This window comes from Poecilia latipinna, unplaced genomic scaffold (genome assembly GCF_001443285.1).
Source record: "Poecilia latipinna isolate Pla-1442-1.1 unplaced genomic scaffold, P_latipinna-1.0 Scaffold221, whole genome shotgun sequence".
Taxonomy (NCBI): Eukaryota; Metazoa; Chordata; class Actinopteri; order Cyprinodontiformes; family Poeciliidae; genus Poecilia; species Poecilia latipinna.
In genome coordinates, this window is record NW_015112837.1 from 268792 (window position 1) to 288749 (window position 19958).

Below are 19958 nucleotides of genomic sequence, written 5' to 3' on the forward strand. Positions count from 1 at the left end.
CATTCAAGGACTCAAGTCCTTGAATTTATGAAAGAAATAAAAATATCTTGATAGTGGTGTGAATCTAATCTGTTATCATTTTTGCCAATATTCCCACTGAAGTAGTTTGTTACACAATAATTAGATTGCACTTCAGATTATCAGCATATTATCTATCAGGCTTTATCCTTTTCCCGTGTTTGTCTTTCTGCATTGAGCCTTAATTCTGAGAATAGTTTCATTTAGTCAAGCAGCCCGGTTTTCATATCTAAATGTGCGTTTTATCACAGATTGTTTGCTGAACATGCAGGGCTGAGTGGACCTGTCTGTTTCACTCTGACTAATTCTCACTGTGGGAAAGTCTTGGCCTGTCCTTGGCCCAACGCAACAGATTCCACCATGTGACAGATTCTTCGCGTATCAGACGACTCTGGTGTCCATGTCCACTTCCTGCCCTCCGGGCCACACGCCACGAGCACACGCCAACACACCGATGGACACCTAAACCCTGGTGTCCAATCTGTCTTCCTGTCTGAGTGCGTACGATCCGCGGCCCACCCCAGGTCCACACAGCTGCCAGTCGTCTCAGTTTGCAGCACTCAACCTGAAAATAGACCCGTAGGCCATTAATATCCAACATAACGTGATCCACAGGGCTTCCTGTTAAAGCAATGAGGAGACACAGATGGTTCACCTGAAGTAAACCGGGTTTTATGCACATTTTAAGTGTTCTACGTTAATACTGCAGGATGTAACTTTTAAAAATATATATGATTTTTACATAATTGCTACAACTATCACCACATAATTACTACAACTATCGTGTATATTATGCCGCAACATAATATACATGTTGTGACAGTATATTATGAAACAGATAATCTGTGAAGCTCCTTGTCATTTGAAGAGATACACTGTTTGTGGTTAAAAACAGCCAATCAGAGCCAGTCTTGGTGCTGTCAGTCAACCTTAGGAAAACCATTTATCCGCCATCATCAGTGGCCATGGTAACTAGCCTTAGCTTTCACGACAGGCTCTGCTGATGGAGACGAGCTATCATCGCAGAGAGCAAGGGGTGAGCAAGAGAGGGTGAGCAACATGCACAGAGGCATGATTGACAGTGCTAAGACCCGCCCCCTGGCTCTGATTGGTTGCTTCTAGTTAGCACTTGGAGCACTTGATATTTGTCATAGATTATGTCTCATTCTATACTGCTGTCACAACATAATTTTGTCTTTCAAATTCTTATTGTGATGTCACTCTGTACGAACAGCTGTATCTCAAAACATTTACAGTGGTGTGAAAAGGCATTAGCTCCCTTGCTGATTCCTATTTTTTTGCATGTTTGTCAGGCTTAACAGCCTCAGAACATCAAACCATTTTAAATATTAGTCAAAAACTCCTTTTCCATTAATTACTGCATCAAGGCAGCGTCAGCTCGAGCACGCAGGGCTCTTCAGCAAACATTTTGCTTGTACCATTAGGAAACTTTCAGCATCTCTTTCTCTGTGAAATATCAAAAGTCTGCTATTAAAAATATCATACCCATCCTCAAACATAGTATGATTTCTTTGGGCCTCATATGGTTAATTGAGTCTTATTTTAGCATCTTGCAGTCTGTTTTCAGGATTGAGCTGGAAAGGTGAGACCTGCACACAAGTCAAACCTTGTTACAATCCACCAAAAAAAAAAAAAAAAAAATCCTGTAAAATGGTCTTTGCATCAGTTTTTATTGATCAGTTATTCAACTCCAATTTCTTGTCGCTAAAATAATTTTTTAATATCCACAGAAGAAAATATATTTAAAACATATAAACAAATGCTAATGTTTTTTCTGTATCTAAATATAATTACATAACTGCTTCACTCTCACGGGTTATTCTCTTCAAGCAAACTCTGAATACCCTCTTATCCTTCCACCTTTTCTGTATTTCAGTTTTCAAATAAAAGTTGGAAGACGGCGTATAAAGTTTGCAAAAGTCCTCTCACCACCAGTCAGTGCTGGGGGAGAAAATGATTCACCTTTGAGTCAAAGCTGTCAGAGGCAGTTTCAGTCTGGGGCTCAATGGAAAAGAGGCTCTTATCTGGTGAGTAGGTGTTCTTCAGGCCTATTCCTGGTTGGAGTGCCGACAGCCACGCTCAAGTGTTTCCTCTGCTTTGTCACCGGCAACACACACTCACAGGCTGACCCAGACACACACGCACACCTAGACACACGCAGTGCTGTGCCAAAGCACTGATGAAACCCTCGCAAATCAACACCGGCTCAGACTGGGGTGTGACAGGACGCGCACACACAAACAGAGGGCCTGATATTCTGTCGCCCTGTCACGATGGCAACTGCTCCCCAGAAATCACCAGTCTCCTCAAGTGCAAGACCGTTTATGTGTGAAGATGTAAGGATCTCTCCACGCACGTGCCTGTGTACATAAGCGTGCAATTAAATTACTGTCTGTATAAATGTGTGGTTAACCTTCACTCCTTCACGGTGAGAAGGTGTTCTCTTGGAGGAAATGTTTCATTCCTTATTAAAACTCAGACAGAAAAATGAGAATTTACAGGACTTGTTATTCTTCACAAGTAGAAACGTCTTTAACAGCTAGCCAAGCTGAGACGGTGTTGAAGGACCGGCATTCTGTGTCCACACGAGCCTATCAGAAATATTTCATGGTTTAAATGGCACCTGTTATACTAAATTCAGATTTTACACATTTTCATACTTCTATTTGGGCCTCAACTGTTTTTAAAAACAGTCCAGTCACTTAAAAAAAAAAAAAAAAAAAAAAAAAAAAAAAAAAACACCCAGCCAGACATTTTGGCAATAAGTTAATGCTTTTTGGTGTCTGGAAAACGAGTCATTTCCAAAACCTCCGGATTGTGAAATCACTCTGCGCTGTTACCTAGCAACCTAAGTGGAGCTCCAGCACCTTTGGTCAGCTGGTTTTACTGCTGTATGAACCGTACAAAGGCTGCTGCAAAACACAATTGTTTTGTCTTTGACTTACTATCCAGAAACCACTTGCTACATGTTTGTGTACTTCTACTTTTCAAAGATGTATGGTTGTGTAACTGCAGCTATTTTCACATGTGAGTGTAACGGTTGAGTTGGGGGGGGCATTAGCCAGCAGTAGCTTATTTAGATTTAAAATGACAAGATGCCCCAAAGCAGCTCAAAATAGACAGAACTGACTAAAATCTCATTACCTAATAAGGATTTTGTGCAAAACATGTAATTAACATGTTCTATATAGCACATATGCCTAACCTGAACAAGGAAGCACAATAGGTCACCTTTAAGTATAAGAAAAAAATGTATGTTGCAGAGCAGTGCTGAAAACCCAGCCATATTCAGTTCCTGCTCAGCAGTGCCTGTTGTAACATGTCAAAATTGCTCAAAAACCCTAATCCGATATCTAGAATCAACATGTTGAACTGGCTGGGTCAAAACAATGCTGACAGAGGTCACCAGAGCTCCCAATGTTCCCATCAGCCAACTGCCAAGATGGATGCGTCACAGACTTTAAATCAAGTCAGAGAAAATCCACCTTGTTTGCCTCGTGACCCCTGACAAATGCAAGAGTAATGCAGTAATTTATCAACAGGTGGGCTGTTGTTAAAATGTCAAAATTAATTTCATATGACCAATTACATTAATGAATGATGACAAAAAGGCACTTTTTATTGGATTATGTTTTGACTGGACTACAGGAGTGGGATTTTAAATAAAAGACTTCTTTATAGAATTGATGTTTTATTAAATTTTGTTAAAACTTTAATTACCTTCAATGAAAATGTTCTTTATTAGAGCATCCCTTATTTTTTTGGGATGCTAACCTTATAGTAAGTGCTCTGCAAAGAATTATAATCTAACTCTTGAAGCGAGCAACCATCATAAGCTGGTTGTCACCTCAGTGCTCTTTAGTATTTGGTATTCTAGATGTACATTTTTCTGCTCTTTGCAAATGTGACAATTTGAAAATAGGTCATTTTTTTCTATTGAGCTGATTAAATGTTGCAGACTGCTGATGTAAGCTCTACCTACCGTCATAAAGCAGGCTTCTGCTAACTTTGCTATTAATATTTTAAGTAACAAAGCATGCATTTTGGTAGAAACATTAATTTGCTTGACTCAAGCAAATCAACTTTTTGGAGAAGAGATTCTTTACACAAAGCCAAGTTGTTATTTTCATTGTGTTTAAGCATTTCATCTGCACAGGAACGTCATTCACCTTCACACAAACCGATTTGCCAAATGTAATAAATATTTATTATTCCTAATGGCTCAATGAGTTACTGATCTGTGTAATTGAAATCAAGGAGGTCTTATTTTTTATACGTTAAAGTTATTGAAATTGGTGGATTATTATTATTATTTTTTATTATTAAATTAGTATTTTGATCTTAGATGTATTGTGTGTGCAAGAGAGAATTTTCAAAATTTTTTCATATTTTAGTTTACTTTGTCCCTGCTATGTAGAATACTATTACAAGTCATTACTAATAACAGCAATAAAAAATATCTTATGAAAGTAAATTTAAACTGTCTTCTCTAGTTAATTTGTATTGCTTTATCTCCACAGTGTGAAAAAGTTGAAATGCTTGACAAGCGCTTGAATTTCACTAAGGAAAAATCTGTATAAGGGAGCAAATATTTTTTCACATTATGAAATGTGTTTGCATCTGCCATGCTTTGAACATCTTTGACCTTCCCGTCGTCTGTGGCAGAGAGAATGTGGATCCGTTTTGACATGTTTGGTTCATCAAAGCCAAAGCTGCAGTCAGTGCTGGGTTACAAGGGGTTCTTCCTGCTTCATTAATACTTAATTAAGACCAATTCACTGCCAGACAGGAGTGCTAACTAACTTCATATGTCTTCCTTTTATCCATTCAGACTCTCACTTTCAGCCTGTCTGTCTGCCGGTGTCGGCTGAACGCGTACGCATCGTCTACCTGCAGCACCTGAGCGTCTGCGCATACGTGAGACTGTTTTTAAATAAATGACCTCCAGACGAGATTGGATGTTTCGTCTGGAGGTCAGCTGCAGGAACTGAGAGATGTCTCCTCTTTGTCATCTAATAGGCTTGTTAAGTTAATGTGTGATCCTTTGTGGTGTGTGTGTGTGTGTGTGTGTGTGTGTGTGTGTGTCGAATGATTTCAGATATCTAGGACATTCAAAAACAAAGTAGTGATGAGGAATAAAAACTTTATTGGCTCATTAAAATTTGTTACTACCAAGAGAAATAAACTCTCAACAACATGCAAGAAATGGCCCAGTGTGGGTGGAAAATAGAGCTCAAATTGACATTTAAAAAAGTTTTTGTTTGAGTGTTTTTGTCATTCCTCCCACAAAACACCTCCCAAATCTTTGCAGTCTTCATTTGACAAACAGGGACTAGAAGTATTTCACACAAAATATCCCTTCTGACATCAGAAAACTGTTTTTCTCTTTCTTTTCTAATCATATCTATACAAATTTATTTTTAATCTGACACACTTAACATTGTTTAACTCATTTTGTTAATCAATAGTTTTGAAGCTACAAATAGAGGCAAAAAGGGGAAAGCAACTGAAATATAAGAAACATATGCAAGAGCAAAAATAATAAGCAAATTAAAGCAAATGAACAAACTGCATTTTCTACATTGCCTTTGCAATTAATAAAACATTTTATAGTGAAATTTGTTTAAAGGACAAAAAAATATCTAAATTTAGAGTTTTGAAAAATTTTGTAAAATATTGGTATTTGAATTACTGGAATAATACAATATAAATCTGGAGTCAATTGCTAAAAAAAAAAAGGATCATAAAATATTGAATTTTTTTCTTCATCACACCTTCCTATTTTTTCCTTCCTACTCAGTAGGATATTATTTGGATAGTGAGTGCAACATTTTCATTCTAATAATCCACAGTGTTTTTTATGTTATAATCTTGTTAGTATTATTGTTAATCTTGTTTTTTATATATATTTTCAAACCTTTTGGAACCTTTTAATGAACCTATATGTCTGATGCTGCTTTACACCTGACTTTTCCCCTCTGTGGGACAATAAAATCAATTTCTATTCAATTGAGTTCCCTCCTAATGCACACAACCACTCACTTCAATGTGAGCATTAAGCATCTACCTGTGACCTGCAGTGTATACATTAAAGCTCTTTAGCGTAGCAGAATTAGGATCCTTTGTTGTTGTTGACAAACACACGGCTCAGCCTGAAGGTGCCCCGGCCTGTAACTTCAGACCGGACTCAGGCAGCGTAGAGGGATGGATGAGCGGATAACATTAATGATTTATGATGGAGGTCTGGTAGTTGTCGGTTACTGGCAGAGTGCCTGGTGTCCCTCCTGGCCTGCTAAACGATGATGTCATGCTTTAGTGTATCGATTAAACTCTCCCGTCTAACACATCACTGCCTCTTTCTCCTTCTCTCATTGTTCCCTTGTTTTTTTTTTCTTTCTGCCTCATCTCGCCCCCTCTTCCCTGCTCGTCTCCCCCTGCTGTGACCTCATCGAGACCATCACCAGAAAGCCAGATGTGGCCAACTAAAACAATAAAGCCTCCATCCACCAACTCATAAAACACAATGTAATCAGATGGGCTGTGCCAAGATCAAGATCAATACTTTCCAGTTAGACCCAGTACCCTGGAAGGCCAGTTTGGATGCTGCAGTAGGATTCAGATAGGGAGGGGTTGGGGGGGAGAAATGATTGATGAGGAGGCAGGGAGTTGGGTTACAGCTAAAGTGCACCAGAGAATCGATAGTTTGTGGAAGCCCTGGCATACAGTCAGTTATGGACCGGTCTCTCATGGGATCACCAGAGCTCAGGCCTGCTCTGCAAGACAAAAACAACGGATTGTGTTTCACTTTCGAAAAATATTAACCTCATCAATGTGAAAGGCAGCAGAAATGTTGGATGAATTGCACACACCTACAAAAAATACACACAAAAAACCCCCCAGATCTGACCAAATGGGGGACAGCAGAAGATATTCTCTTGAAACTGAAGGACTTTTTTTTCTGAAATATTTCTAGTGACCAACATTTAAAATTGTAAGATGATAATGAATGTACAGAACTATGATTGTCAGCAAGGATCCATAATACTTTATATTCTGTTTCTTCTTCTGTGATTTTTGAAGACATCGAGATTCGACTGAGGAACAAAATTGCAACATTTGTTACTCTTTCAGCTGGTATCGTTCGCTTTGAGAAACTTGACCCCTCCGTTGCCTGTGGTGGCGCTGCACCAAGAACCTTTGAAGGAAACAACTTGAAAACTGATGAAGAAGAAACTCAACACAACTTCCTTCTTCAATGTAAACAAAAATATAGTGGCGTCAGATTTCTTTTTTGTCTTTGGTCAAATACCACAAGCCATTTCTCCCCATAGCATTTTTTGGGTTGTATTTACCCAGAATGTCCTGCGCTGTAGTCCACTTCCTGCTTTTGGAGCGATCTCTGGTCCACTTGTCACTGATGCATTCAAACTATACCAGAGTTTATTTCAACCAAACTAAGACCTAAGTTTTTAGGCGGACTAAAGTTCTCTTTTTCGGTCCTCATCACCTGTCGATTACACATTCAAACCTCCACAAACAAACTGATGAGCCACCGTTAGGGCATCATGGTACAAAAATAGCCCTTCTGTGATGCTAGCTATTTTACCCAGTCTCTTTCTTATTGTTGAGCAGTGCTTTAGAAGTTCTTCTGGGCTATTTTGTGATGTTTTGGTTGAGTTCTCAATCCGCTGTTGGAGTAACTTTTGAAAGCCTGACACTCTCGGGACAGCTCACCACTTTTTCATGTTTTCTCCATTAGTGGCTAATATCTCTCACTGTGGTCTGCTGTTGTGTCAGACTTGGAAATGTTTTGGTAAACCTTTTCAGTCTGATAGATTTGTTTCTCATCTGATACTAAATTACCTTGAATTAGTGGAAAGGTTGCTCTTTGAGATTTACTTGATGTTTTCCGACATGTTCAACTTATGATTGTTACTTCATTCTACAAATCCGGCAGTAATCAAGCATTATTGTGACTGGCGAAATCGAACTTGCTTTCTCAAAAAATGTGATTAATCACAGTTGACTCAGAATTTTTCAAGGGAGTAATTACTTTTTCATTTGTAGGGCCAGGTTGGTTGGATAGGTTTTGATGAGGATGTTTTGATGTTTTAAAACATGCAAGTTTGAGAAAACAGAGGAAATCTGCAAGTTTTTCCCGCCACAATATTTTGCTATCACAGATTTGAACTCTCTCCTTACTATATCTAAATATTTCTCTCCTTCGGCAACTTCTCTCCTCTTATTTCCAAGACCTCTCCCCACCGCTCCATCCTCTCTTTCAGACTTTGTTTCAGTTGAATGACAGATCAAGCAGCAGCTTCTGAATGAGAGGGATTTGCTAACACCCCCTCTCCTCTGAGCTCCATCTCTCATACGCAAGCATTACCATATAACACTGAGTAATCCTCAACAGGGGATCAAACAGAGAACTAATTCCACTGTTCTGGAAACACACACTCAGAGAATTTCATTCATTCAGCGAACCTCCTATTGGAGAGGAGTGAGTTGGGTTGTCTTCATGGATACTAGTGTGCACAGACATGATTACAATGAATGCAAATGCAACTTTCTGCTTCCTGCAAGTGCTGTTTACACAAAGAAAGTTGGTTTGCTCTCATGTACAGAGGGCTCTTTTAGAGATGCATAAACTCTATTAGAGATGCACGAAATGCATTGTGGTTAAAATCTGCTGTCACATAGTCACTGTTCGGATAACCACCCTGTACATCTTCTCTGTCTAGCGTTTTCCTCTAACCTTCTAAAAAACAATAAGCCATAACATAATATTCAACATCTCTGGATCCAAATTATTTTCTTTAAAGGAATTTTTCCCATAGAAATTCAGTCTAACCTCATAGAAATCCTAAAAGAACTTTTTTTTTTTCCGATGCATTGTTCCACCTCTACACTCTGCATCACTGACATTCTTTTTCCCAAAAAAAAAAAAATAGAGACCTTCATCTGTAATGAATTGTTCATGCTGCCGTGGGACCTAAATAGCAAAAAAAAAAAACATAAGATGTTATGGACCAGGTCCCTGTTTCTCCAACAGTTTGTGTTGTTTCCCTTAGCAGCAGATACAAACCAGATGCTGGAATGCGCAATTTCCGAGAATCACTGATAGTGTTACTGTTTACAGATCAGGTTTAGATAATGCATAGCAGATTTTTTTCCACATCATTTCATCATTATTGTTTACTTTCATTTAAAGCACATAAACCCTGCTAACTAAAGACACACTCAGCCAAACTCTGTGTTTGTTGGCTTGTTGTGTCTGCATAGAGTAGTTCAAACTTCTAGAAGCAAATAAAATGCTTCCATAAAGATGAAGGTCTGAACATCTGGTCAGGACACTGTTGTGAATCTGTTTGTGCCTTGTCAATGTTAATTTAGGGAGTTTGAGTCATTTCCTCTCATTACCTGTATGAAACAATATCAAACAGTTTACCTTCTGTCTCTCTGTATAATGACATGATTTCACTAATAATCTTCTTGGTGCTGTCCCCAGATTTGAGCTCTTTTATAACCGGAATCTGTTATACATTTGATTTAATCTTAAGTCGTGTTCTTTTGTTTCAGGCAAACTTTGCTGTCCTTTCAGCAGCTTCCACTTTCGTAGTAAACATGGTCCAGATAATCAGCCATATTGCTTTCTTTTCCCCCGATTAAAGCATAAATTAACATTTTAATTTAAAATTTCATAGTCAGAAGCAGACCTGAAAAACACCTCTGAGCTAAAATCCTCAGTTAAATCTTCAAGACTTTTTTTCCACCCTTCAACAATGTGTTTAATCAACACCTTCAACTCACTGTTAACTGCATATGTGTGATTAAGAAGATGGGAGACCTAGTTTTTCATCATCACGCTGACGGCACTGGGGTGCCAGCTGTAAGCATCAGCATGCACAGGCCAACCAGCAACGGACTTCCACTGTAATTACAGAGGCGCACACCGACGGCAGATTAATCCCTCTGCCAAAATAGTCTGGAGAGAGAAATAAGGAGAAAGTGGAGGAAATTAGGACAACAGGATGAAACTCCAGGAACAAGGATTTGTTTTTGTTTTTTTTAATAATACAACTTCAGATCACGTAAAGTGACCATAAGTACATTTTTTTATGTTTTTTGTTTTATAGCTTTTTATAGCTCCCAGAAGTTGGTGACTCTAACTTGACATTTGCCAATTCATAAGCAGCCTCCTTGCCAGTACAAAAATAGAGATGTCGATGAAAAGCAACGCAAATATCCAAATGTTTCCAACTTTAGCTTCTAAAAACTGAAAAACCAGCAGAGAACTAAAGACCAGAGTTCACAGAGAGCATGCAACAGAGGACCGTAACATGATTTTAACTCTACCTTTGCAGCTTACTGTTTCATTAATTTAATATAGGCCCATTTGAGGCACGAGTTGCTGTGTGATTGTTCTCATCAGCTCCAAGCAAAATCGCAAAAGAGGGAAATGTAGGTGTCTGTGAACTAAACTTTTAGTCAAGTTTTTTTTTCTGACAATTTGGGCTGTGATTGTATCAGGTTTACTGTGTTTCATAGGCTGTTGGGTGTAATTTCCTAACAAATTTATGAAGCGTAAAGCTGCAGAACCTGCTCCTATAATAAAACATTTCTGTATCTTTGTGGCTGAGATGCAAAATCTAAATAAGTATAAGTAAATAAGTAATTGGACCCACCTAATAATCCACCAATTACTAGGTGGAAAACACGCATGTAGACACACAAACCATTTCAAGATGATTATTATTGAGAAACATATATGCAGAAACTAGACGTTGATCCAAAGTAGCGATAGTAACGATACCAGGTCGATATAATTGTATGACCGATACCAGCATGGCAAAATCAACACCTACAGTTACATAATCTCTCCTTAAATGTATGTATTTTTGTATTGTAGTGTGTTTGTTTTTTAAATTCTGCCTATTTTATTTTATTTTGGATACACAACCTTTGGTTGATATTTCAGATAGTTTCCTTTTGTTTATTATTTTTGACATAAGTCCTCCCTGAAGATGCACCCATCGTTTTTGGTATAAAAATCTGAAAAGGAAAAATAACATATTCTACGTAAATCATTGTAAAAGTGGTGCAACTGGGTTGTGTGGCTCCTTGAAAAAGGCAATATTTAAAGAAACATCCAAGAGGAAGAGAGTAACTCTAGAGGAGCTACAAAGTTAAGATAAAGGGTCAAAATCAGTAAACCAGACAACAAATCTGTCCTCAGTGGGAGATGTTAGAAGTTATCCTTTGTTGAAAGAAATTCTGTTTTTTTGCATTTACGTGCTTTAGTGTAATACTTTTTTTTTTTTTTGCCCTGTTTTGCCTGCTGCTCTTTGACATAAATCCTGTCACTACTAAGTGAATTTTCCAGAATATGAATTACTGAATCTGCACCCACAATGTTTTGCTGAACTTGGTAATGAAAGTCCCTGTGTGAAGCAACATTTATCTTCACCCCTGAAGCCAAAGTAATTATTTGTGGTAGCCTGAAGAAACTAATTAGATAATCATTCTGTATCTGGGTCTGAAAATGATACATAAAGAACAAACCTCTGATACAGAATGGAGAGTGGGTTTGTCTCCAAAGAAAAGAAGTTGAATAATGACACCCAATCTGGAGCTAAACAGCCCCATCAATAAGTATGACTCAGCGCCTGTCCTTGTTAGAGAAAGGGTTGTTTCTCGTCACAGAGCCTCAGAAATTATACTGAAGGTCAAAATCACTCAGTCAGGACCACCGTAAAGATGCCTTCATTCGGATTTTTAAAATGAACACTTAAAGCTGCAGTGGTGAGGACTCTTTAATGCAGTTAAACTCTATTTAAACTGCTGTTTATAATCATATAAACGAGTATATATAATTGTTTTGGGTTGTCTGAGAAAACACAACTTTTTGTTCCCACATAAACAAAACAACATTTCCACTGATATCATTTTAGGACATAATTATGCCAGCAGTCTGGTTTTAATTAAGATTTCCAAAGTGTGGAGCTGAAGGTTCAACAGCATAAGAGCAGCAAGAGTGTTGGCTCTCTCAGGAGGCTTGTACCTCTTCACACATTATTTACAGCATTATATAATCAATCATTTCTCGCTGTGCTGCACAGATAAGCAAATATATAATGTCTAAGGAAAACACCAAGACCTCATATCTTCATTTAATTGTTGCATCTAAAAGTCTGAAAATATGAAAATACCATTTATATAATAGTTGAAGTATTGATGGACTGAGAGCAGACTTAACATTATACATCCATTTTCTGTAATATTGTTTTAAATATTTAATGGAATTCAGATGTTGTGCAAGCTGATTAATCATGTGTTCATGTATTAGATCAGCTGATCATAAATATATCGAAAACAAAAACTATAAGGCCGTTTGATTGATGTAAAAAAAACTTTCACTCCACATGCAAAGGCTAGATCATGAAGATGGTGAAAATGTATTTATTTATTGTTTATGATATGTTTGTAATACTTGTTTGCATAATACAATTATTTCATTATAAACTTTACAAATTTCATAAAATTATGATGATGATGATTATTATTATTATTATTATTATTACACACAAACATACAAAAATATTCCACCTCAGAAAAAATACTGACAATTACTGGTTTCTTCTCAATAAGAGCAATGCTACTCTTCTTCAGGCGATTTAAACATGGCTTTGTCATAACAAAATTTTAGAAACAAATCTAAAAATTCATGAAAGTTATTCCAGGTATATTTATTTTATATAGATTCAGGAAATTGTATCCTGCAACAGCAAATAAAAAAGTTATTTTTGAGGAGATGGTGCAGATATGGGTACCAAAACTGGCTGTAGCCCAGGTGCCCACATTCTCTTGGATCCGCCTGTGGTAAGGATAACCCAATTATGTGGGATTCAGACTTAAAATCATCTGAAAATTGTAAAACTATGTAAAACAAACTCACGTAAATTAAATGAATACAACACTAACATAATGTACTTTTCAGACAAGCTGGTATATTTAAAACAAGAGCTCTGGAACAAACTTCTTAAGGAACAAAATAAATGAAATACAGTCAAAAGTCCAAGAGCTCTCACTCTGTCAAGTCTTTACACGGGACTATACGTGGGTACCATTGATTTAATTTGCTTAAAGGCCTCCGGGCCACCGTAGTGTTCCAGTATCTGCAGAGTCTCCTCAATCAGATCACCGATGCTCTCTTTTTCCCTCCGGCTCTCGATGGCATCTCCGATGTTTCTCTTCTTGTTCTTGAAGAGGTTGAAAACGGGCAAAATCTGTTTTAAGTACGGCACCAGAGCTATGCCGACGCCCTCTGCGGACATCACCAGATGCTGTATGACTCTCAAGGTGGTGCACATCACGTTGTGGTTTTTGGTGTTCATGGCGTTCCTGATGGGGATGATGAGCTTGGGCAGGACCGGGAGGATCCTGGGGCCTCCCCGGTTCAGCATGTCTCGGATCCCCTCTCGGGCGAGGAACTCGTAAGGGTACACCGTCTCACAGAGTCCGTGAAAGAGCAGCGGCAGGTAGTATTGATAGTCCAGTTTCTCGATGTCCACCTTCCACGCTATGGCATTGCCTCTGTTGTTATGGTCCACGGAGATCGGGAGCTCCCTGCGCTCGTAGTAAACCCGGAAGGTGGTGGGCTTGGACGGCCGCTTCTGAAACACCCCTGTAGGTGGAGGTGCCCCAACCACGGAGTTCTTCATGAAGGCCTTGACGGTGAAACCGTCAGCTTTCAATTCATTCTTGGTCTTTGACATGTCACAACTCCTTCCGCAGCTGGGCTGAAAAGATAAAACTGTTGAAAAAAGGTGACGTTGTTCCGATAAAAATGTAGTGCCCGCAAAACTTAAGAGTCGTTTGTTTTTCCATGGTTGCTAAGGAGCTTCGGACGCTTCATTTCAAATAGGACTGGCATCTGGTTACCATAGTAACACTGTACACTGAAACGGAGACGGGGAAATTCCCTCGTCTCTGGGTATCACTCCGCCAAAAATATAGTCCCTAAAACGATTAATCAGCTTTTCATTATGCTGCTGACTGTTTCACAAACGCTTCAATTCAAGTTGCATGGACAATACAAAGAGGGGCAATCTTAGAAGCAACGTTTCATTTCATTTTATTAAACTATTAAAAAAAACACACACACACAGAAACAGAAGAAATCTTAAAATTAATCTTATCTTGAATAAAACCTAAAATAAAATAAACATTCATATGGTTTTATGAATAATTGCATCAAACTTAAGATAACTGAAGATGAATTAAGTAATTAAAACTGAGCCATGCATCTGGGGATAATCTGCAGCAGGTCATTATTATTAAGTTCTAGATTAACTAAAATACATAAAGTTTCTATGCATTGAAACATTCATTACATAAACACATGTATAAAAAATAGTCTCATTTTACAGTTGAAAAGTTCCCCTTTAAAAGGTTAATGAGCAAAGCTGATTATAATAATCTATATTAGCAGCTGTTTGTTGGTAAATCAGGTAAATCCAAAACACCTTTAAATCAGATTTGAAAACTGTCCTACCAGCTGCATAACAGCTGATGGTGAGTGAAATACCTCCATAAATAACCCGAGTAATAATTCACAGGATGCAGTCAAGACCACCTCACATTGACTGTGCTGAGAACATCCCAGCAAAAAATAACAGATACAAGTTTTAGGAAACTAAAGTAGAATTAAATCAGTGGAAAATTTGCATAATTGTGTCCCTGTTAGCAGAATATGACAGTAGAAAGAATGAAAACCTTTATATGCAAGAACGTCATAAATTAACGGTTTTCAATTCACACAACACAAATTATTGCAGTGTTAATAAGAGTGCTGTTCTGTCTTTAAGAATTATTAACACCTCATATTTCTATTAATCACTCGTAAATTTAAAGGTGAGTTATCAAGAAATATTCCAACATCTGTATTTTTTATTATTATTATTTGAGACATTTTCTTGCACTCTTTGCATTTTTCACTCCAAAACCGTTTCAAACCTCGTTTGCATCATTTGGAGGAACAAATCTCCAACTCCCCAACCAAAAATGTGAGAAATCGTCCAAAAATAAGCCATATGTTCTTCATTATTGCCTTAACTTTACTACTAGAACACTTTTCTAACATAACAAACTTCTGAGGCCTGCTGAGTGTAATTGCTTTCACAGTTCTTGTAAAGTGCATGAAGTTGTTCATAAACTCAACCACCACCAATGGGATCTCATCTCAAAGGCTTTCCCCCTTTTTATTACCTTTACAGCCAGGAAAAAAGCTTCGATACTTGAAATGAGCTTGATGAGAACGTCCATTCTACCTCCATTCTTCTTTTTTAAATTGTTTTGGCATTAGAGAACTTTAATAAATGTTAATTTGACAGAAAATATTGATTTTCTAATTATTAATACATTGATTAGTCCTCTGGTGTTAATTCTATTTTACTTTACTAATGAATTGCTCTCCATTATATTGTATGCATTTGCTAATTGGTCTTGACTGTAGCTACTATTCTAACAAAACAGGAATGCTGAGATTGTTGTTGTGCATTGCTGTACTTAAGATAAAGGCTACTACTTAAATATTTAAATATCTGTACCACATATGTTGGATTTCATGCCTAGTGTGTGAATGAACTAAACTAAACAATATATGGGTGTACTGTGGTGGTGCAGGGGTTAAGCACAACCCACATGGAGGCCTTAGTCCTCGACGCAGCCGTCGCAGGTTCAGTTACCCGTTCTCTGATTACCCACTTTCCTGTCAATTAACTATTGAATAAAGGCCACTAGAGCCAAAAAATAATAATAATATAAAAATAATAAACTAAACAGTATATAATGAGAATGCAAATAAACACAGCAGCTCTGCACTTCATAGTTGCATTGAAGTAACCATCAACACACCTCAGCACACAATCTAATCAGTGATAGTTTTGCATCAAAAGTCTCTAATAAGAGTAAAATAATTCAGACCAGATTTGACTCTATGCTTTTTGTGCTCTTATTGGTTCAATGAGGTAGGTCAGAGAAAGTGTTAAATGAACTTTTTTTGTGTTTTTGATTAATATTAATAAGGTATTGAGATCCTCTTCAAAATTAAACGTAAGAAAAAAATCCATTAGAATGAATTAAAGGAAATTCAGATATAAAAAAAAGACTATTCTGAGAAATAGAAACAGTACTTAGTAGGAAATCTTGAATGCTGAAAATTTTGTTTAATTGTATTTTTGTGATTTAAAAGCTGAACATTTTGGGAACCACTGGTCTAACCAGTGTAAAATTTTCATTTAAATGTGTAAAATTTTGAATTTAAGATCATTAACACATTTTGTATCCCTAAATAATCACACAAATATCCCTTTGATTAAAATGTGAGTGAGGTCCTAATTTCAGTTTGAGCTTTTCCAACCATCTGTTATCTTCTTTTGATTACAGGCAAAAAAAAAAAAAAAAAATCATAAGATCCACCTAAAAAAAACAAAACACTGCAGGATATAATGCAGATTCCCAGTGGTCATCATCACTGCTGTCAGGAAGAGGAGAAGTGAGTGAGTCCTATCTGCTTGTGCTGTGCTGCCTGGACTCACTGACACAGAAAACAGGTCAGAGTGAGACCGACTAAGAGGCTACCCACCAACACTGTGTGCAGAAATACCCGTAGCCCAGCTTCGGAGTGTGTGTTTCTGTGTGTAGGCGTGTTGTGGGAAAAAAAACATGTGTGCAGAAAATGCAAGCGCAGTGTGTGAATAAAGACGAGTGTGGCGGTGATACCAGTGAGTCATCAGAATATGATTGGTATATTTTGCTCGTCCCTCTTTTATGTTCCATTATTTAACGAAGGAATATTCCAAAACTAATCTGTGTCATCCGTAATGAGGAGGAATATCCATTTAAAAGTTTTTGTTCTTAGTTGAAACAAAATAGTTTTTTTTTGTTTTTATATTGAAAAACAATTGAAATGGCTTATTGTTGACAAACCTTCAGCCTTAGTCCCCATTCAGTGATATCAAGATGAAAAAATAGATACCAAACTAAAAAATTAAGCTAATTAATCACCGTAAGATGAAAAGTTTTGCCAAACAAATAAGTAATATACAGTTTAACCACATTACAATGCTAAATCAACACATCTACTACTTGTAAGATAAGCACATTGAAAAGCATTTGAAGAAACAATAAACTGTAGCTTAACATTTTTACCCTCATATCCACTACAATGCAACTTAATAAATTTGTGTGCAATTTAAAAGTTAACATTAATTTAACAAAAGATCCATTAAGCAAACACTACTGCACTTACTGTGTTTTCCTGTAGAATTAATGATTGTCTTTTACAGGTGATGAAACCACAAAATTCACGTTTGTTAGATAAGCTTAATATTTCAGAAAAAATAATACAATTACAAATTGTTGACAGTCAACTCTCAGACAGTCACCTGCTAACTCCTCAAGGAGGACAAACTATTAAAGATTGTAGAGATACATTTTTTTCCCAGTGAATCTAGTTTGAGAGAAATGCTTGATCACTTTACAGCAAATATTTTTGCTTTGATTCATCTCACTGTTTACATTAGTGGCACAAAGCTGTCCAAACTTATTTTAGTATGAAAAAAAACAAGGATTTGACATCTGACTTGTGTTGAAATGAATGTCACTAAGACATTTTCATTTACTTGTGTGCAAAATGTAGTAAAACATCAATTTGTAATTGTTTTTTAAAGGTGTTTTTTGGCACTATTGACCTTTATTGACAGGAAATAGGCAGAGAAAGATGCAGCAAAGGTCACAAGGTCAGAAATCAAACCGGCTGTGATGAGAACTATATCCTCATCTTATGGGATTGATGCTCCAGCTATTACCAGTTTAATAGAAATGTATACATCTTTCAGAAAGCAGAGCACTGCTCGCAAACGCTGAACAAAATTCTCCTTTCCAGACGAGTTTGGATCTTATTTCCTCTACGATGAAAGTAACAACAGAAGGAAAAAAGTGCTGATAGTGAGCAGAGAATCCTGATAAAAAAATAAAAAGCTGTTGTAACCATTGAGTTTCCAATAATGAGCCACCGTCTGTTTTTATTGTCAGGAGAATGCGGTTTGGAGGAGACTCTCCTTTTAAAACAACGATGAACAGAAATCCCCTGGAGCCCGCTGCTGGTGCCATATTTGTGTGTCGTGATTCTGTGATTAGAGGCTCTGCGTCTTAATCAATATGTGCATTTGAAACAAGCAAATCAAGTTGCAGCGTTATTTTGCAAGTAAATGAGCACAGCCAGGATACCAAAACAAAGAAGAAGACATCCGTTGTTGCGTAACGTTTGATCAAAACTGCATTTCTTCCCCGGTTACATCTTGTGCTGTAATATGGTTTCTCACGGTGCGTTGATATTTTATGGAACATCTTCTGCTCTGACGGACAAACGAATCAGTGTGATGTTGTGACTCACTGCTTACAGCGCAGTGTTGATGTTTTTCATGTGAACCAGAAGTAAATGGCTGCACAAAGTCAAGTATGTTGGATCAAAGTCAGAGAACAGGACAGACGGACAGAGAGCGCTCCTGTTATTCAAATTCTGCTTCATGTTGTTATTAATATTCAAAGACATCTGTTTTTATTCCTAAAGCCGAAACAGAGAGAGTTAAAAGACACACGTACACAGAGATGGATTTAAAGTAAATGTTCGGCCTCGCTGCTAATTTGGGGAAGAAGCAAATGAGAGCGACTAGTAAGAACAAAACTGGAATATTTCTCTGAAGCAAGAGAGAAGTTTACTGCCAAAAACAAGAAGCTCACTTTTCTTTTAAGGAGACTGGAAGACCTGAGTCATATCTGTGGAGGGGGAACAATTACTCAAAACTTCATCACCTGTTATTGAGCAAGACGTCTTGAGTAATTGGTGAAATAACACTACTGCTACTTTAAAGAGACGTGCCATTTACAAAAATACACTCCATTTCTTGTAAATCTAAAGTTCAATCCACATTTGACTGGGTTTTTTTTAGACATATCGGGGTTATTCTGCTTTCAGGAGGGAATATAATTCGTAAGATTATGTCCTCGTTTCTGTTAATTCAGAAAATTTAGGTTGAAATCGAGTTAGAAACATCTGTTCTAGATACATCATGACGACATTTATATAACCACAGATATCAGAAAAACAACTCACACATGTCTTAAGAATGAAAAGACCCTGGAAAGTGAATGATGTAAGAGGATAATCAGAACATATTGAAATAAAGGGAGAACTTTGTTTTTTACTGAAGGCACAAATGTTCTGACTTTTGAGAAAATACAATAGAGATTCACATCCAATGTGGACCGCATAGTGGTGCAGTTGGCAGCACTGTTGCCTTGCCGAAAGAAGGTCTTGGGTTTGAATCCCGGCCTGAGGTATAAATGCATCAAGTTTGCATGTTTTGTCCATGAATGTGTGGATTCTCTCCAGGTACTCTGACCTCAAAGAGTGTTAGTTTAATTTGAGCTGTGTCTCTCTGTGTTGCAAACATCTAATTTATTACTCTAACATTTTCTGTCCCCTAAAAGGAAACATAAAATGTTGGGCAGGAAGCAACATTTCCTGCCCAACATTTGAAAAAGAAGAACTTTCTTTTCTATTCTAACCATGTGACTGGATTTTCCGGATTTTCTGCAACATCAGTTCAATTAACCAGCAGGAACTGTAATGATTGAGTTAATTGTAGACTGAGATGTTCTGGTGGCCCACTGAGTTCAAATCCATAACCTGCAGTCAGTGTCTCCATCTGGATTATGGTCCTTGGTCAAATATATTAATTTAAAATTCATCCAGTAGGAAAAAAAAAAAAAAAAAATATATATATATATATATATATATATATATATATATATATATATATATATATATATATATATATATATATATATTT

The 19958-nt window shown here is 37.2% G+C and overlaps 1 protein-coding gene across 1 annotated transcript; it reads right to left on the reverse strand.

Moving 5' to 3' along the window:
- Nucleotides 1–13027: 13027 nt before the first annotated feature.
- On the reverse strand, nucleotides 13028–13972 carry pacrg (PARK2 co-regulated). The gene has a single exon (XM_015031851.1). The coding sequence runs from the start codon at nucleotides 13815–13817 to the stop codon at nucleotides 13143–13145; it is 675 nt and encodes a 224-aa protein (XP_014887337.1). The 5' UTR covers nucleotides 13818–13972; the 3' UTR covers nucleotides 13028–13142.
- Nucleotides 13973–19958: the final 5986 nt, after the last annotated feature.

Coding starts and splice junctions, on each gene's coding strand:
- pacrg (XM_015031851.1), bottom strand. CDS start 13,817: ATGTCAAAGACCAAGAATGAATTGAAAGCTGACGGTTTCACCGTCAAG.